This window comes from Crocuta crocuta, unplaced genomic scaffold, assembly GCF_008692635.1.
Source record: "Crocuta crocuta isolate KB4526 unplaced genomic scaffold, BGI_CrCroc_1.0 scaffold367, whole genome shotgun sequence".
In the NCBI taxonomy this organism is placed as follows: domain Eukaryota; kingdom Metazoa; phylum Chordata; class Mammalia; order Carnivora; family Hyaenidae; genus Crocuta; species Crocuta crocuta.
The window spans coordinates 3899207-3916571 of NW_027527936.1; the positions used below are offsets into that span (position 1 = coordinate 3899207).

The 17365-nt window shown below is 54.4% G+C and overlaps 1 protein-coding gene across 2 annotated transcripts in view; it reads right to left on the reverse strand.

Annotated features, from left to right (window-relative positions):
- Positions 1–10644, reverse strand: part of SLC6A9 (solute carrier family 6 member 9) — a 31574-nt gene extending 20930 nt beyond the window's left edge. For both annotated transcript variants that reach the window (XM_077752059.1, XM_077752057.1), the window contains exons 1-2: positions 10597–10644; positions 5425–5541 (exon numbers count right to left, since the gene is read on the reverse strand). Coding sequence is in view for 1 of the 2 variants with exons in the window: in XM_077752057.1 (XP_077608183.1) it covers positions 5425–5454 (30 nt within the window). In the remaining variant the exon portion in view is untranslated. The remainder of the gene's footprint in view (positions 1–5424; positions 5542–10596) is intronic.
- Positions 10645–17365: the final 6721 nt, after the last annotated feature.

Consider the following 17365-nt stretch of genomic DNA (forward strand, 5'->3'; position numbering starts at 1 on the left):
CTCACAGGCCTGGCACTTGGTGGGCTCCTGGTAGGGTGGTTGGGTGCCATTGGGTACTAGACATGGTGAAGGGCAGGAAGAAGGGGGGGCATCGTCCACAAGCACTACCAAAGCATCTTAAACTTCACAGAGTGGTATGGGCTGGGGGCTGTTGGGCCCTAAAGCTGTTCCCCCACAAGAGTTAGAGACCCTCAACCAGCCAAGATGGTTGAGAATGTGACTGGCCATGCAAGAAAGCTCTGGCCTATGGAACTGCACTCTCACCTGTCTTGAGAAAGTTGGTGATAGCCAAGAGAGTGGTCACCACAGAGTTCAGGCAAAGGCGAAGCCACGCAATTGAACCCTTGGAGATTTTACTGCACTGCCCAGAACCTAAGATGTTGCTCTGGGAGCACGTGCTGTGTGGGCTGGGTACAGTCCAGCAGGTGTCACCACAACTGGGGGGAGGTGTACTCAGACCCATCCAGTCCCACGTCTCTGGGGCCACCCTCGCTAGCCAGTCTCCAGCTGATGCTGAGATACCACAAACCAGAGGTCAGGAAGGTGGGCATGAGTATTCTGGTCCCGGAAGGTGCACCACTCTTCGGAAATTGATAGGCTGGCAGAGGGCCTGCTACACGGAAGGATCTTAGCAAGCATCCGCCAAATGGAAGCATGCGTGAATTCTAATGTAAAGAATAGCTAGCTCTTCTGTGAGTTTGGGAAGTGTGGTGACCCCAAAGTGAATAGGGCAGGATGGCTTTTTTTTTTTTTTTAAGACGCAGGCTTTAGAGTCAGACAGGCCAGGTTCAAACCCCAGCGCTGCCAGTTTCTCACCATATACCGCCTTGGGCAAGTCATTAACACATCTAATCTTAGTTTCCTCATCTGTGAAATAGGGATAGTATCCACCCATCGTCAAATCTTGTGAGAATTAGTAATAATAGTAATAGATAACACATATTAAGTGCTTACTATGAGCCAGACACTGTCCTAAACACTGTCCTATAATAATTCATTTAACCTCCCCCCACCCCCGCAAATGCCTTGANGTTCCTCATCTGTGAAATAGGGATAGTATCCTATTTCACATCCTAAATAGGGATGGGTCCTATTGGACCCATCGTCAAATCTTGTGAGAATTAGTAATAATAGTAATAGATAACACATATTAAGTGCTTACTATGAGCCAGACACTGTCCTAAACACTGTCCTATAATAATTCATTTAACCTCCCCCCACCCCCGCAAATGCCTTGATGTAGATACATTATTATGCTCATTTTGGTGAGGGGAATGGAGACCAGCTTCAGCTCAAGCAAGTCTCCTAAGAATGGCCTGAGACCCCACTGACTCAGCCTCTCACTGGGCCAGCCTCAGGCAGCCAGGTCCCCAGACACGCTCCACTGACTTCCTGCGGGCACAGACTGTGGGCCAAGGCCCTGGCTGGGCCACTGGCTTCAGGAAGGCCCAGTCACCCATGATGCCCAAATGCTCACTTCCACCCAGGGTGGGCTCTGGGCTCTGGCTGCCCTGGCCTGGGCAGGCTGCCCAGAACAGGCAGCCCTGGCTGGACAGCTTTCTCTGGCCCTGGCCATGGGGACAGGAGGCGGCAGCAGCCCAGCTGGGCCCTGGCCGTAATGAGGCCTCATTAGTGGGATCCAGCTGCTCCAGGCCCACTTTGGGAGGCCGACTCCTCCAGCCCCCGCCTCTGACTTTTCTTAATAAGAGTGGGCATGCCTCCAGAGGGGCAAGGAATCCAGTTGCTTTGTTGTGCCCTGTGACTCCAGGGGGAAGGTCCCACTGAGCTAGGACTGAGTCAGGGGAGGGCTCTAGAGCTGCTGGGGAGGGGCAGGAGATGGAAGGGAAGGGAGGGTGGGGTCTCAGGTTCAGAGAGGAGGCCTGAGGAATGTTGGGCCTTTTCCTCTGGATCTAGATACTGTCCAGTTCACTGGGAGGGTAGAGTTGCACATCTCCAATCACCTGGTTGGTCATCTGGGTCATTGCTCAGAGACTGGTGACCATCTGGGTCATTGTCCCAGCTAAGAGAGCCCCTCCTCTGTGCTAGGCTTTATATAAGGAGAGTGCCCACTACTATGTGCTAGTGCCCGAGCTAGGAGAATACCTATTATGGGACAAACCCTGTGGTAGGGAAGCATCCATGGCACCCCAGCACCTGTGTTTGGAAAGCACTCCCTGTGTGCCAGGTCTCTTTGAAGAGGACACCGGCCCTGTGTCAGCCCGGCGCCAGTGAGCCCCTGTGGTGTGCTGTCCCGCACTAGATGAGTATCCCTTGTATGCCAAATTCCGTGCCAGGCGAGGCCCAGTGAGTGCCCAGCCTTGAGATGGGTGAGCACCCACTGTGCGCCTGGCACTGTGACAGATGGTGCCCAGTGTGTGACAGGCTCTATACTAAGGGAGTGCCCAGTGTGTGCCAAGTCTCTACTAGCTGAGCACTTGCCGCATGCCAGAACCTGGGCTGGGTGAGCACCCACTGTGCGCCTAGCCCTGCAGTGAGTGGTGTGGATAAGAGGTGTACAAACCCTCATATCAAAGCATAACAGAACAGGCCAGGGTGGGGCAGCCCTGGGTGGCCAGAGGTGCTTGCAAAGCCTTCTGGGACGATTTAGACGCTCAGGCACCCAGGGCCCTGGCCCAGGTGACTCTACTTTTATTCATCACAAGGTTTCCCAATGGCAGAAGTGACCAGTGTGTTCAAAGACATGGGGAGAGGCCACGGAGGCTCAGCAAGCCCTCTGTTGCTCAAGACTCGTGCCAATGGGGAGTGGGCAGAGGGGAGGGGACTGAGTCAGCCAGCTTGTGACCTTGGTGTGAGGCCATGTGGTTGAAGCTGATCCAGCAGGACTCTCCTGTCCTGGGCCCCTGTCCTCCGGCCCCCTGTCCTCTGAGCCTCGGGCAGCTCCACCCCACACGTGGACAGAGGCACTAGGTCTCCACGGAGGTATCACCCCACCCACCCCCCGGTGCCTCCGAGCATCCCAGCTGCTCCCAGGCTTGGAGGCACCCTGGCCAGCTGGGTTCTCGCCTGGCCCTGTCCTAGGAGCTGCTGAGGCGTGAGGGAGGCAGCTGAGCTGGCCTGGCAGAGACCATCTGGGCTGGGAGTGGGGGGAGGGACACGTGCAGCAGGCATGTGGGCCCGGGCACGTGCTGCAGAGGGGCTTGCTTCTCCACGGGGCACCTGCCACATGAAGAGTGGGGCAGAGGCGCCAAGGGTGACACGGGGTATCTGCTGACACTAAAGAGAGGCAGGGGGACCCGTGTCCTCACACCCAAACCTGAGGCAAAGCAGACAGAAGTGAGAACCCCATGGCAGGGGCTAGCTACCCGCTCCCTGAATACCAGGGCACAGGTAGTAAAAGTCACAGGGCTGGGACTGTGTCAGCAGCTGACACGCGCAGTCCTCAAGGCCCACTCTTCTACCATACCATGGCATCCAGAAGGGCATGTCTGAAGGGACTGTCCTTAGCTGTTTGCCTTTAGGGGACCACAGGCACCTAACAAAGCCCTGGCTCAGCTGCCTAGGTTAGCCAGGAGGGATGGCGCTCCTCAGAGCCTGTATCCTAGAGACGCGCACTGAATGGAGGTGGTTTCGGTTCCAAACTGGGGCCCGAGAATAGAGTAGCCCAAGGTCATCAGCAGAACTGAAAAAGAGGTGGGAACAGAATCTCTAGCAGCCACTGTGGGGGTGGGGGTGGGGGTGGAGCCCAGGGGACAGATGTTATGGGCCTCAAACGCAGCAGTGGCGGGCAGAAGCCAAAGGGCAGAGGGCATGGAGGAAACCAAGCCCCAGCTATCTTTAGGCACATCCTGGGGCTGGGAACAGCGTCCCAAGGCAGCATTCCCTTCCTCAGACAGGCGCGGGCCCGGCAGGCAGAGCGGCAGGCAGAGCGGCAGGCAGAGCCGAGAGAGTCCGGGAAGCTAGGCTCCTGGCAGGGATCATGGGACTTTGTGATTCATGTTCCCTATGTGGCCCGCATGGTCCCACTGCCTGCCTGCCACGGTCCTTTCAGGGTCACTTCAGAGAAGGAAGAGCTGCCAGGGGATACTCAGAGGGCTTCTTCGGTTTTGTGGGGCTCAGAGCCTCCATGAAGGATGGGGCAGAGCCACACCCCATGTCCTCTGTACGACGGGCCCGTGGCAATTCCAAGACTTCTCTGGGAAAGGGAGACCGTTTCTGGTCATATCACAGCATCCACCTCTAGCAAGCATTCAGGTCCTAAGACTTCCCTCTCTGCCCATTTCTGAGCACCCGGAGCTCAGGCTGGCGCAGGAATACCTTCACACGCTTGGTTCATTCAGAGTTATTCCAACCAGGTAGGAGCCAGGCCAGAGCAGGGCTTTGGGGCTGAATGCTGGAAGCTCAGAACGGGTCAAGATAGAGGGTCCTTACTCTGGAGAAAAACCACCCATCTCCCTCTCCCAAACCATTCCTTTGGACCAGGTACTCTGAGTCCCAAAAATCTTCGGTGAGAGACAAAGCCTATTTAGGGGGTGGAGGGAGCTAAGCAGAGAAGGTAGGCCAATCAGTTCTTAACAGAATGAGAAAAGCAACAGAAGGAATTGATGTGGGCAAGAGAGTGCCAAGGGAAGGGGCTGTGCTCAGTCACTGGCTCCCTCCCCTGACAGCTGCCCAGTCTAGTCCATCCCTGAGGCAAGATCCCGAGAGGAAAAATCCAGCCGCTGCTCCTGGGACAGGATCGCACATCCTTTCCCCAGTTCCTGCCTCCAGTGCCAACCTCCTCCATCCATTACTGAGTCTTCCTCCTTCCAGCCCTGACCAGGCCCTGCTCTTGCCCTCTGCTTCTCATGGCATCTCACTACCTCCTCTCCTGTGCTCTGAGGCAGTGGGCAAAGGAAGGGAGGCATGGCCTCAAGGGGGAGAAGGAAATTTTCTGAGGCCTCAGAAGAGAATTCAAAATGAAACGTTCTATGTTACTTTTCAGAGTGAGAAGGAACTGGGGGAGTAGAGAAAAGCCAGACAGGGCCTGAAGACCCTGTCTTCAGGGCATACAGGACATCCCCTGAGGCAGGCAGAGCACAGAGTGGGGGTCGGGTGCTAGGGAGCCAACCATGTGACAGTCCTGGGTGTCCCACTGTCCTCCCAGTGGGACAGACTGCAGCCTCTCCAGAGCATCTCTGGTGATGAGGACGGGGAGTGTGCTTCTGCCTCCTGCCATGCCTGTGTGGGCTCTGTGGCAGAATCTGCCCTACTACAGGCTCAGAGCCACACCACCATCTAACCTGTTGGGTAAGGGGCTGCCTGCTTGGAGCCTGGGATAGCCTGAGTACTCAGGAGCCTTGGCGGTGCCCCAAAAAGCCTCCTAGGCCCTCCAGTCATGGCAAGCAGCTGGCAAAAGTTCCCAGAGCAGGCGGTGCTCACGACGCCCCCACCCCCTCCTCCCTGCAGTCCGGTCCCTGTACTCACCAGCATTGCTTTGGCACCTTTTCCTACCATGGCAGCAGGAGGTTGGGGGGCTGTGGAGTCCTAGACCCCACTCACAGGCTCTGCTTCCAGCACCTTTCAGACCACAGACCGCAAGAGCTGTGGAGAGAGCAGAGAATAGGGTGGGAAGCTGGCCCGGGAAGATGAGGGCAGGACCAGGGACAAGCGTGACTGTCAGGTCTCTCCAGGACAGGTAGTGCAGGGCCCAGACCACCAGCTGGCAGGCCCTTGCTTCCCTCCCAGGGTGGCCCACCTTCTGCCAGGCCATTTCCCGCCTCGCTTCTTTCTGGATGACCCTGGATCTGCTCTTTCCTAGCCCTTTTTCCAGCCCTTCCCCTGGATCCCTTGGTCTCCACGCTTCCCGTCCCAATGGGCAAAGGTCTATTTTTAACTCTCCAGATGCCCAATTCTATAAAAGATAAAAAAACGAACACAGAACTGGGACAGAGTCCAATTCCTTCATCGTCTGTGTGAATGACTTCAACCTTTCTCCTGAAGGGGAGTCAGCTTGCATCAGCACACACTGGCCAACCTCACCCCAGCCGGACAGCCAGGACAGTCCCTCCTCCTGGTGCCAGTCGGCTTGGGCTCCGGGGCGGCTGGGCATGCTGCTGTGTCACCAACCTAGACCATAAGGTCTGCAAACACCGAGCACACCGCGGGCAGGCACACGGCCCTGCCCTCGCTCAGGCTATCCTCTGCAACATCTTCCCTCCTGCTCACCCGGGAAAATACTGTAAATCCATGCTTAAATGTCACCTCCTCTCTGTAGCCTTCCCTGGCACTTTCCCCAACCAGAGTGAACAAAGTGCTTCTTCCTTTCTTTTTTTAAGCAGATTTATACTAGGGTCCTTATCACTCGTATTAGACTTATTTGCTCATGCCTTTTCTTTCTTAAGCAGATTTATACTAGTGTCCTTATCAACTCATATTAGACTTATTTGCTTATGTCCGTCAACCAAGAGTCTGAATTCGCCCGAGGGTTGGGTCTGTGTTTCATTTACCTCCCGTGTCAGCACCTAGCCCAGGACTGGCTTGCAGCAAGTCTTGGTTGAATTGAATTGAAGGGCAACAGGTAAGACTGACGCACTGGATGATGGTCCAGGTCAGCCAGAGATCTAGCAGAAAGCATCTGAGAGGCAACGTGAAGAGCTGCAGGAGGCAGCAGACAAATGGAAGGAGTGGCCACACGGCTGTGCTGGTGTACACAGGTTTCATGTCAGACACAGATGGAAGAGGAGGTAGTTTTTGACAGGCCTCAGGAGAGGAATCAACCTTCAGGGGGCCTCCAAGAACTCTATCATGGGAAGAAAACCCTGGGTCAGGTGGACAAGGAGGTTCAACCTCTATGGGGCCTGTCCCAGGAGGGACTGGGCTCAGCCTCTGGGCCCACAGCCACCTGTCAAGGACCACCTCTCGCCTACAGGCCCAGGAATCTTTTGGAAGGCCAGAAGAGATGAGAAAGAAACTCCTTGCCTATGAAAATCAACCAATGGCTTCCTTAGGACCTCGCCCTGGCCACTCAGTGTACTCCACAGCCATCTCCCCAAGGCAAGGGCAGGCGCAGTTGTGACTTGTAACCATTTCCCTTTTGTCAGTCACCGAGGCTGGCCTCTCTGCCTCTCAGTGACCTCCTAAAGAGGTCCCCGCTCATGACTTTGGTCTTCTGGGAGCAGTGAGGAGAAGAAGGGGAGCAGTGTGTTCCCTTAGAAGATCATACCCTTGTCTTCTTCACTCACGCATGCCTCCCTAAGCCGGAAACTCTAGATCTGACTTCCCCAAAGCTGTCCCTCTTCAGCCAACGAATAATAATGACAGTAATAATGACGATAGTAATAATAGCAGATGGCATAATTGAAAGCCAACTCATGGGTTGGTAATTATTATAGCCCCTGGTGAGGTAAGTAAACTGAGGACACTCTGCCCAGAAACTTAGGCTACAGAACGTTCTCAATCAGGTTATTCCTGAGCACTGACCGCAAATACAGTCCCTGTGCTCACAGTGTTTACAGACTGGTGACGAAAAGACTGCTTGGTACTGGCCTCCAGGAGAATGAATGAGTTGGGTGTAAAGCTTTGCTACTTCTGGACCATCACTGGCAAGTAGTTAGTTTAGCATGTGATGAAAAGCTTGGGCTCTGGGACCTGGTAGAACTGGGCTAGAATTCTGGTTCTGTCACTCACACATGTATGTGACTGTTAAGTAACAGAGAGTTACTTAAACTTCTCTGAGCCCTGGTTTTCTCAGTCTGGAAGATGGGGCTAGTAATACTTCCCTTGTAAGTTCTGAAGTCCCTGCTTAATTTTGGATTCATCTACAAGTCCTCCACGTTTTCCTCCCCTCCAGTCCATTAATCTTCCCAAAGCCCTAAAGCCCTGATTCCCGCCCATCGTTCTCCACAGCCAACAGGATATGGCCTAGATTGTTTAGCAGGCATTTAAGGCTGGCCACAATTCAATATATTTATTCCACAAATATTTATTTCAGGCATGCTCTGGGCCCGACCTGTGCTGGGCAGTAAGAACTCATCAGTCTCTGCCTTCCTGCATCTTACAAGCTAGGGGGAAAAAGGGAAACTTGTGACACAAATACAATCACACACTGAGATAAAGGGTGTGACAAAGAAAGATCCTTCTATGAGAGTCTACAGCAGGGGGATCTGGCCTCGGCTGAGAGTCACAGAGGGCTTTCCTGAAGAAGCGATGTTTAAGAGCCAGAGGAACTTATTTAAGCAAGGTGACAATCATGAGGAAGAGAAAAGGAAGAGAGAGTCAAGCAAATGAAATAATATGTGCAAAGACCCTGAAGCTGGGGCTCAGATAGCCAGGGAGAAAGTGGCCAAAGATGAAGGTGGACAGATAAGCAGGGTCAGGGCCTTTGGGGCCTGGATTTTGGTTTTTATCCCAAGAGCAATGGCAGTAATCAAAGTCTTTAAGACAGAGTTGCACCTGGCAGGAACAATTGGTAGAATGTGCATTTTGAAAACATCACCCTAGATACAGTGTGGAGAAAGGACTGGAGGAAGGGGTTAGTGGAAGAGAAGACAGTCAGGAGGAGGTCAGGCCGGGAGTGAGGGGGCTTGGACCAAGAAAGTGGTGATGGGTAGGGAGAGGTGCACAGAGCTGGGAAAATACAGAAGGTAACATTGGTAGGACTTGATGATGAATTTGGACAGGAGGTGAGGGACAAGGAGGGGGTCTCTGGTTTCTGCTGCCGCAACAGGAAGAAGCCAGTGCCAGGCCCAGGGACAGGAGTGCTGGGGCCCTGCAGGTTTAGAGTGGGCAGAGGGTGAGCTGGGTGTGAGTTGCCGGTGAGAGGGCAGTCACAGGACCTGGTTATCTTTACAGTCTCTGCTCAGTATTTCCTTCTCTTCAAATAGGGCTATCAATCAATTGTAAGGGTGCATCTGACCCAGCCGGCACATCCTCTCTGGGAATGGAAAGGTTACAGGCTCTTTCTCTGCCTTCAAGGACCTCATAGTTTAGGAGAAAGAGAAGGAAGAGGAGGAAGTATAACCTCTGTTCACTGTGATGGAGGGAGTGGATGGGGCTGTAGGAGCCAGGGGGGGCTTCTAGCTTTGCCTGGAGCCCAGGTCGGCTGCTTGCAGCCACCTGCGGCCATGTGGTTCATTGGTTCATTGGTTCAGTATTCCCAAAGGTTCTTGTCTCCATGTCTGTTCACGCGATTTCGTCTTCCTCCAGCATCCTTGTCCCCATTTCCATCTGCATATATCCTACCCACCTTCAAAACCTGTCCCAATAGCGTTATGTTCAAGAAGCCTTCCTCCCTCCTCCAGTTGCAGTCCCCTTTTCACAGTACCCCTAAAGCACGCTGTGTACATCTGATTAACACGTTCGCCACATGTAGTGTTGAGACACGGTTCTGTGTCCAAATCTGGCTTCCCATAAGCTGGAGAGATCTTCCAGGGCAAAGGTGTGATTCTTCTGTGTCCCCAGGGCTGGGCACTGATCAGGTAACGCGACAGTCGCAGTGCAGGCCGAATAAGGGGGCGTTTTCTCTGCGGTCCTTGGAAAAACTTGGGCATGCTCAGTGCCACCCATTAGTCCCTTCCCAGAGCCAGTTCCCTCACCCACTATTCTCAAACCTTCTGATGCTCTCTCACTTTGGACTCTTGAGGTCCTTCTTTCCTTTTCGATTCCTCGCGCCCCCTCCACCCCAACCTTTATTTTCTAGCAGCAGCAGCAGCATCAAGCTTGTTTCAGCAAATAGACCCAAGGCTTTGTGCCGGAGCTGTCAGAGAGCTGTGGACGCGGCTCCTTTAAGAGTGACCAGGGAGGGGGCGTGGTCTGCGGAGAGCAGGCCCGAAAGGGGGCGCGGCTCCTTTAAGAAGCAGCCGGCCGACTGCTAGGAGGCCCCCGGCCGGCAGGCAGGGGCGCGGTCGCTTTTGGAACTGCGGTACCTTCCATAGCACCCCGATTCCTCGAAGCCGGGTGCGTCCGATTTAATCGGGGTGCGAGGTGTTGGGGGGCGGTGTTACATCAGCCGCCACGTGTGGGCTTCTCAGCTGGTGTGGAGGCGGCGGCCCCGCCCCCGGCCCCAGCGGTGGAAAAGTACCGGGGCGCCTGGGTCCCCGCCNGCAGCCCCAAAATAACTCCACGGCCGTAGTGCCTTCCCAAAGCCGTGGCCAGGAGCCGCTGACAAAGATCCCGAGGGCGTCGGGACCCCCTGGTGCGGCTTCCCGGGACCCGCGGGCGCGCGGGAACCCAAACCTGGCCGGTGGGTGGGCGGGCAGATAGGAAGGCAGGCCGGCTGGAGTAGCCAGATAGGCAGCCAGGCTGGCCAGCAGTGCCAGGAGATGGAGCGGCAGCCGNCACGCAGCGCCCCCCACCTTCGGGAGCGCGCCCCCCCCCCGTTCTCGCCTGCTTCAGCTCCTTGGTGACAGCGGTGACACCCAGACGCGCGCACCTACCCCCGATCTTTGCGGCGAGACAGACAACCCCGTGCGTGCACCCACACTCTTACCCACCGATGCCCGCGTGCAAGCGCGATCATACACATACACACCACACACTCACTCACTCACTCACGCCCTCTGGTCCTGGGGCTTAGCCCCACGGAGATACCAAACCCAGACCGACGGCAGGATGGACAGAGGCGCAGGCCGCAGCGCCCCCTTCCCCAAGCCCCCTTACCATGCTGCAGCCCCCGGCCCAGGCGTGCTGGGTCCACACCGCGGTGCGCCCAGGTGGCTTTCTTAAAGGGAAAGTTGCATCAGCCTCCCGAGGCTCAGTGCCGCCGCGAGTCCGCCCGCCCCGCCGCGCCGCTCGCGGCTCCTCCTGAGCTTGTTGTGTTTTGGTTTCGGAGAGGCGGGGGCCAAGAGTTTGGTGAAAGTTTGGAGAGTGGAGAAGGCTTGCGAGACCTAGCCAAGTCCCTCCCCTCCCTGAACAGCTCCCCTGGCCGCTCTCCCCACCCCCCCATCCCCCGTTTCCCCCCCACCCCACTGGCCGACTTCTCAGGCTCCTCCTCCCAGGGAATAAAATTACAAGTCTCTCCAGCTTTCAGATGATTGATCCCCAGGAACCCCTGGGAGTGGGCTCCACAAAGGAGCCCCCTTCTCCGCCCTTGCCTTGCTGCCCTCCAGCTGGGGCCCTTGGAGGAAGCAGATGTCGTCGCCCCCTTCGGCTAGGCTGGAATGAAGCCAGGAGGCCTGGGGCACTTTGGGGGGCTGGGGCTGGAGTTGGCCCTCTAGGCCCCTGGTCTTCTGCGCCTGCGTTGCCCCCAGGGAGAAATCAGAGCAAATTCCATTCCCTTTGGAGCGGTGCCTCCAGGGACTGTGGGCACAGCTGGGTAAGACCTGGGTCCTAATCCTTAGAACTGGAGGTCTCGGGGTAATCCTTCCTCCAGGGACACTCCTTTGACCGCTGGTTTGGTCAGCCCTACTCTGCTGCTTGTGTTAGGGGGCTGCAGACACCAGCCTGGGCCCCTTACTCCTTCCCTGGGGAGACAGACCTGGGTTCCAATACCCGGTAAAGGAGACTTTGCCAAAAGGAGTCTGCTGAAGCTCAGTTTCCACCCCTGTGAAATGGAGAGGATGACCTGAGGTAATGCATGTCCTTATATATAGAACACCTTGCTCCAGGCTGCCTCTGGGCAACAATGCCTAGCAGTTGGTGGAAAGTTTCCTTACCTTGTGAGAGCCACCAGTTAGTACTGGCTGTCAGGGAACAGGTGTTGCCCCAGCCTGAGTGGGACATCTACTCTGAAGCAGCCCAGCCTGGAGCAGTCTGCACCCCGAGTCTGTTCCTCACTGTTATCTGGTCAGGAAACTGGTTTTATTTGTTTCCTGGGGACAGTCAGCCTCCAAGAAGCTGATGCACACACACCAAGTCACACAAGTGAGATTCCACTTTATTAATTTACAATCAGAGACACTGAGCAAGATAATAGGTATCAGGCACAGACACTTCCTGTAGACAGGAGCGCTCTCAGACCAAACACAGTTCATTTCACAAACTTTCCCCAGGACCCCAGGTTCAGAATTTACAACCTATTTACATTGGAGACGTCATCAGATCTGAAGAGACGCTTTATCTCATCATAAGATTATTTGCATTTTTACTTTGTTCCTAAACCTAACAGGTATAGCATGTTTGGGAGTTAGTTATATTCTCCTATGAATGAATTGCAGGTGTGTGTGTATGTGTGCATGTGTGCGTGTGTGCACGCACACACACAAATGTGTCTCAACTTCGGCAGTATGTTGTGTCTGCGTCCCCTTACCCTGTGGATTTGTGTAGGTGGATCTGTGTTTGAGGAGAAGTGACTGTATGTGCGCTGCTCTGTGCAGTGGTAGGTGTGTGTCCAGCTCCAGGGCCTCGGCACATCTAAGCCAAGCTCTTCTCGGCCCTCCTGCCTAGGACATACATTCTGTTTCTGGCCTCTCTCTCCCACCCTCTCCCCTGAGGCTTGTCAAAAAGGGCCACCACACAGGGAAGGCAGGAAGAGGTCCCCAGGTAGGGAGTGGGAACAAGGAAGTGTGTGAGAGAGCAGGGCGATGGCTTCCTTCTCCCTTGAAGCAGTAGACTGAGGGAAGAGGGCACCGAGTGAAATTTCTGATGATTATTATGGTCCACGGAAACTGGGGCTTCCTAGCTCACACTGAGGCATTCATATGAAGGGAGGTATGTCTGGGATACTCAGAGCTGACCCCAGGAGGCCCTCAGGCCCTGGAGCTGGGGGCAGGGGAGGGTGGGGTGCTCAGGGTCAGCTCTCTAAGGACTCATCAGGAAGATAGGAGATTAATCCAGAGGCAAGGAGGCAGTTTAGCACCTTAGTCCATGGGTTACGGGGAAAAGATATTCCCTGGGGTGTTTGGGGAAGTTAGAGATTTTCCCATGAGGGTTTTTGTGTTATGAGATGACATAACACAAAATATATTTGTATGCATATAGATTCATGGATGTATGTATTTTACCCCCCTTGATCTAGAAAAGACTTCAGGCAGCCATACAGTTAGTTGAGACCCAAGGAGGAACTTGAGAAAGATTTTGATTGGAAAAGCTGGCTCCATGAGACAGGGACAAGAGCAGCTTTTTTTTTTTTTTTTTTTTTTTTCCCCTCCCAACTAGAATGAGGCCCCAAGGGAGGCAGGTCTGGGCCCAGCCCAGGTCAGAACTGGGATGGCCTTCATTGCTGGCTGTGAGCTCCTGGCCCTGGGCAGCTGGCCCACAGGGTGGGAAGAACATGGCTAGCCTGGGCCACCATCAGGAGAATAGGGGGATCACGCCTAGGACAAACAGGAGGAGGACTAATGGGGACAGACGACCTGCTGACCTGCTTCTTCCTGGGGCAGGGCAGCAAGAGGGCAGGCAGCTGGCTGGGCCCCACCCACTGTGGGCTAAGGTGTGTCTCCCAAGCCTCTAGTTACAGTGCTATTTCCTGCGAAGGCTGAACCCAGAGTCAGATCCCCCAGTGCTGGCTGGTTTCCTCCTTTGTTGTCATCAGCCTATAGGATTAGGGCCCGTGTTGGGACACAGAGTTGGCTTAGGTGTATGTCTGTGGAAATAGGGATAAGGCCAGACTCGGGCCACTTCTGGAGGGCACTGAAGGAGCTGGTGGCATTAGGCACTTGGTGGAGGGGTGCAGAGGGGCCCTGCTGAGACACTGGAGGAGGGTGGACACTGTTTGGGTTGCAGCCTGGCCTGACGATTGGTCTCCACCTCCTTGAGTCCCAGCCTCAGAAACCGGGAAGCATTGCTGGGAGCGGCCTGCATGGGCTCTGTTCTCGGATTCTTTCTCCCTTGAACTTGGAGTCCAGTGGTCAGTGCCTGGCACCTTCCTTGCCTTGCCCCAATGCAAGGGAACAGGTTAAATTGGTTCCTGATCCAGGAGATGCCTGTGTGGTTCCACAGGGGTCTGTGTCTCTCAGACCATTCTGCGGGGCTGTTTTGGGTTCCAGTCCATGGAGGCAGCAGGTGCCAACCATGGGGCTCAGAGCAGGCTGCCAGACTGGATTTGGCAGCTCCAGGTAAAATTAGGCCTTTAATACTGGAAACATTGGCTTTGGCCCTGTCTGGAGCGGGGAGGGGGTGGTAGCCCCAATGTCCAGAACATACAAAGCCCAGATTCTGAAAGACCTTAGAGCTCCCCAAATCCAGAATTCCCAGTGCCAAGGGGGCCAGTGCTCCCAACGCCGCAGAGAATCCAAAGCCCAGAGTTCTCAATACACAGAACCCAGGTGCCCAATACCCACGGAGCCTAATGCTCAGGCATACCCAACATCTAGACCACCCCACGTTCCTAATACCCACTTTTGAGTGCCAATGTCCCAAACCACTGGAAAAAAGCCTGGAGGGGATGGAGCAGTGCCCCTGCGTAGCTCAAGGCCTTTCAGCCACTGGTATTAGCTGGGGAGTGGCCATCACTGAAGTTGGGGCTACAGGTGATGCTGAAAGCAGCAGTAATGCTTCCTCGATGCCCCCATCTTGGATCTGGAGAGGTCAAGAGGGGCTGTAGGAGGGATGGCTTTCCTTCAGGCCCATCCTCCCCCACCCCCCAGTTACAGGTCCTGTACACCACATAGCATAGGAGTGTACATCTACTATGTGCTGGGAATTGTGCTCATCTTTAAGAATGCAGCCACGAGAGAAAAGGGCCCCTGCTCTCCCATATGGGACGTATGACAACGTGCCTGTGCCAGTGTGTTGATGTGGGTCACCACATTGCCATGTTGCCACCTGGGGCCACACAGGGCATAGCTGTGGGACAGAACGGCTGTTGGCACGTGACGGTGAGGGGCTGTGAACGTAAACTGTGTCAACAAGTTGACATGTGTGACTGTCAGGGCAGGTCCGACTATATCCATCTGTCTGGCCATCCTTATAGTCCCTCTCTGCCTGGCTACTTTCCAAGGGAAGGGATGCAAGGCCCCTATTCACCAGGATCATGTCTCCCTGCAGGGAGCAGGGGGCTGGTTCAGAGCCTCTAGCCCTGCAGTGGGCCTAGAGACCCCCTCTCCCCCACTGCCCCTGCCCCTGCTGGACCCAGAGCCTCTTTGGATTGAGAAGGCAGGAAGAGGGCTGGCTATAAGTGAAGCAGTCGATACCAAAAATAGCCGTCCACCCTGAGGTGGATCCTATAATACCACCCTCTTTTCCTGCTGACCTGGACCCTGGCTAGGGTCCTGTCTGGCTCCACTTCCCCCACTCCCATCTGAGGAGCCCCTTTAGACTTGAAGGAGGGACAGAGCAATGATGTCACTGCAAATTATGACATCACAGGGAGCTGTGACATCACAGGGAAGGCCACCAGGCTCTGGGTGTGGGTGGTGCATGGCTGTCTGGGTGGGTGGGGCTCCATCTGCTGGCAACTCCCCAAACTCCCAGGAGCTGGGGGTGGCGGAACTGGATAAGGCTATATTCGAGACCCCGCCTTATCTGTCCCCCCCACATTCCTGATAAGCCTCTTACGAGTGAGCGAGTGAGCAGTGAGCGCACAGGCCCAGTGAGCAGGCAGGGAGCAAGCTGGAAGAGGGGAAAGGGTCAGCCGGGTCCGGCTGAGCTCCAGAGCAGACGCAGGGGTCAAGGAGTCCTGACAGAGTCCCAGCAGGGGGCGGGGGGCGGGTGTCCCTGAGAGAGCACTGCGGAGTGGTGGTTAGAGTGGGGATTCTGAAGCCAGGATGCCTGCACTCATACCCCAGCTCTTCCACTTCATACCCGGGTAAGCTGGGCCGTCAGCTTCTGCAGTATTCCTCGGCAAGAATGCTATAAGTAGTGACTATCAGTCATAGTATTGTGAGCTTTAATTGTGTGTGAAGTAGGAATAAGAGGCCTGGTAGTAAGTGCCCATCTTCCTTCTCAGGTGAGATCGGGATCCTCTCCAGGAGGTGCCCATCTTACCTGGCAGCACAGTCTGGTGGCCTGGGCCTCGCTGGCATCTGGGGTTTCAGAGGCTGCACCTCCCCATACGCGTCCCCACACCTCCCTGTCTGCGTGTGCCTCAGCACTCCTTCCCAGGAATCCTGGCCTTTTGGGCCTGGTCTTTCCCTGCACCCACTACAGATACCTTGGAGCCCTGGTGCCCTCTGGTGACAAAAGCCATACATAGCAGTTACAGCTGGATCCCTGGGCACATCTGGCCAGCACATCTGCTGGCACTTGCCCCGTTAGTTTATGTCATCCTCACATCAAGGTAGGAATTATCTCCATTTTCTGGAATTAAGGCTCAGGAAGGTTAAATACTTTACCCAAGGTTACAGAACTAGTAAGTGGTAGAACTTGAACTTGAACCCATGTTGTCCTGTTTCCCAAGTCCACATTCTCATCTGTGAACAATATGCATACATAGCTGCATGGCAACCCAGTAGGTGTTTTTTGGTACCATCCCGCTACTTTGAGTGTAACTATGATTGGGCACGTGGCCATTGAAATTCTCCAGCTGTGAATATAAAATAGCGTGAATAGGTTTTGAGAACAATAAGGTGTGGTATTTGACTATTGGGACTTTTTGTGTGGCTTTGATGTGCTGATTGTATTGTGTAAGTATAACCATGGCCGGGCTTGTCATTTAAGTTGTGTGAAATTAGCCATGGCAAAACATGTGGCTTGTCTGCCCGTGGTGTGTGTGTGTGTGTGTGTGTGTGTGTGTGTGTGTGTGGTGTGTAGGCTTCCGTGGCTATTGAGACTGTGTGGGGAAGGTGACAGAGGGCCCTGAGTTCCCAGCACCATTTGCCTTTGTGCAGTCCCAGGACTGTGTCTGCTCACCATGACACACATGATGGATGGCTTTACATGCCTGGTGCACTCCCATGGGCCAACCCGCTTCGTATTCCTCTCCTCTCCCCCCTCTTCTTTTGCAAGAAGTAAAGCAAATAGTACCACAAATGGAACTGGCTTTCGTTTTTTTCCATGGGATATTTGAGAGAGCATTTTACAAACCTTTGAATGATATCTCCAAAAAAGAGTTCTTTAAAAAGAAAAGTAAATATAGCTGCTCTCAGCACTGATTCCCAAGGTGTTTTTCGAAGATCCTTGGGGGTCACCAAGACCCTTGCAGGGGGTCCACAAGACAGAAACAATTTTCCTAATTTGTCATTTTCATTTCATTGATATTCACAGTAGTGAAGGAAGGACAATGGTGGTGCCCAGTGAGGAATCAGGGCGTGGCCCCCGACTGGCCCAGCACTCTTTGTGTCTTGCCTGTCACTGTGCATGCAGAGTAAAACAATAAAATGAAATAAAATAAAAGGAAAAAAGATAAAGGAATAAAAAGGGCAGCTCACTTTAAAATGTCGTGATGAAGCAGTAAAATTATTAATTAAAATGTTTTTAATGTTTGTTTATTTTTGAGAGAGAGAGTGTGTATGTGTGTGAGCAGGGGAGGGGCAGAGAGAGAGGGAGACACAGAATCTGAAGCAGCTCCAGGCTCTGAGCTGTCAGCACAGAGCCCGACGCGGGGCTGGAG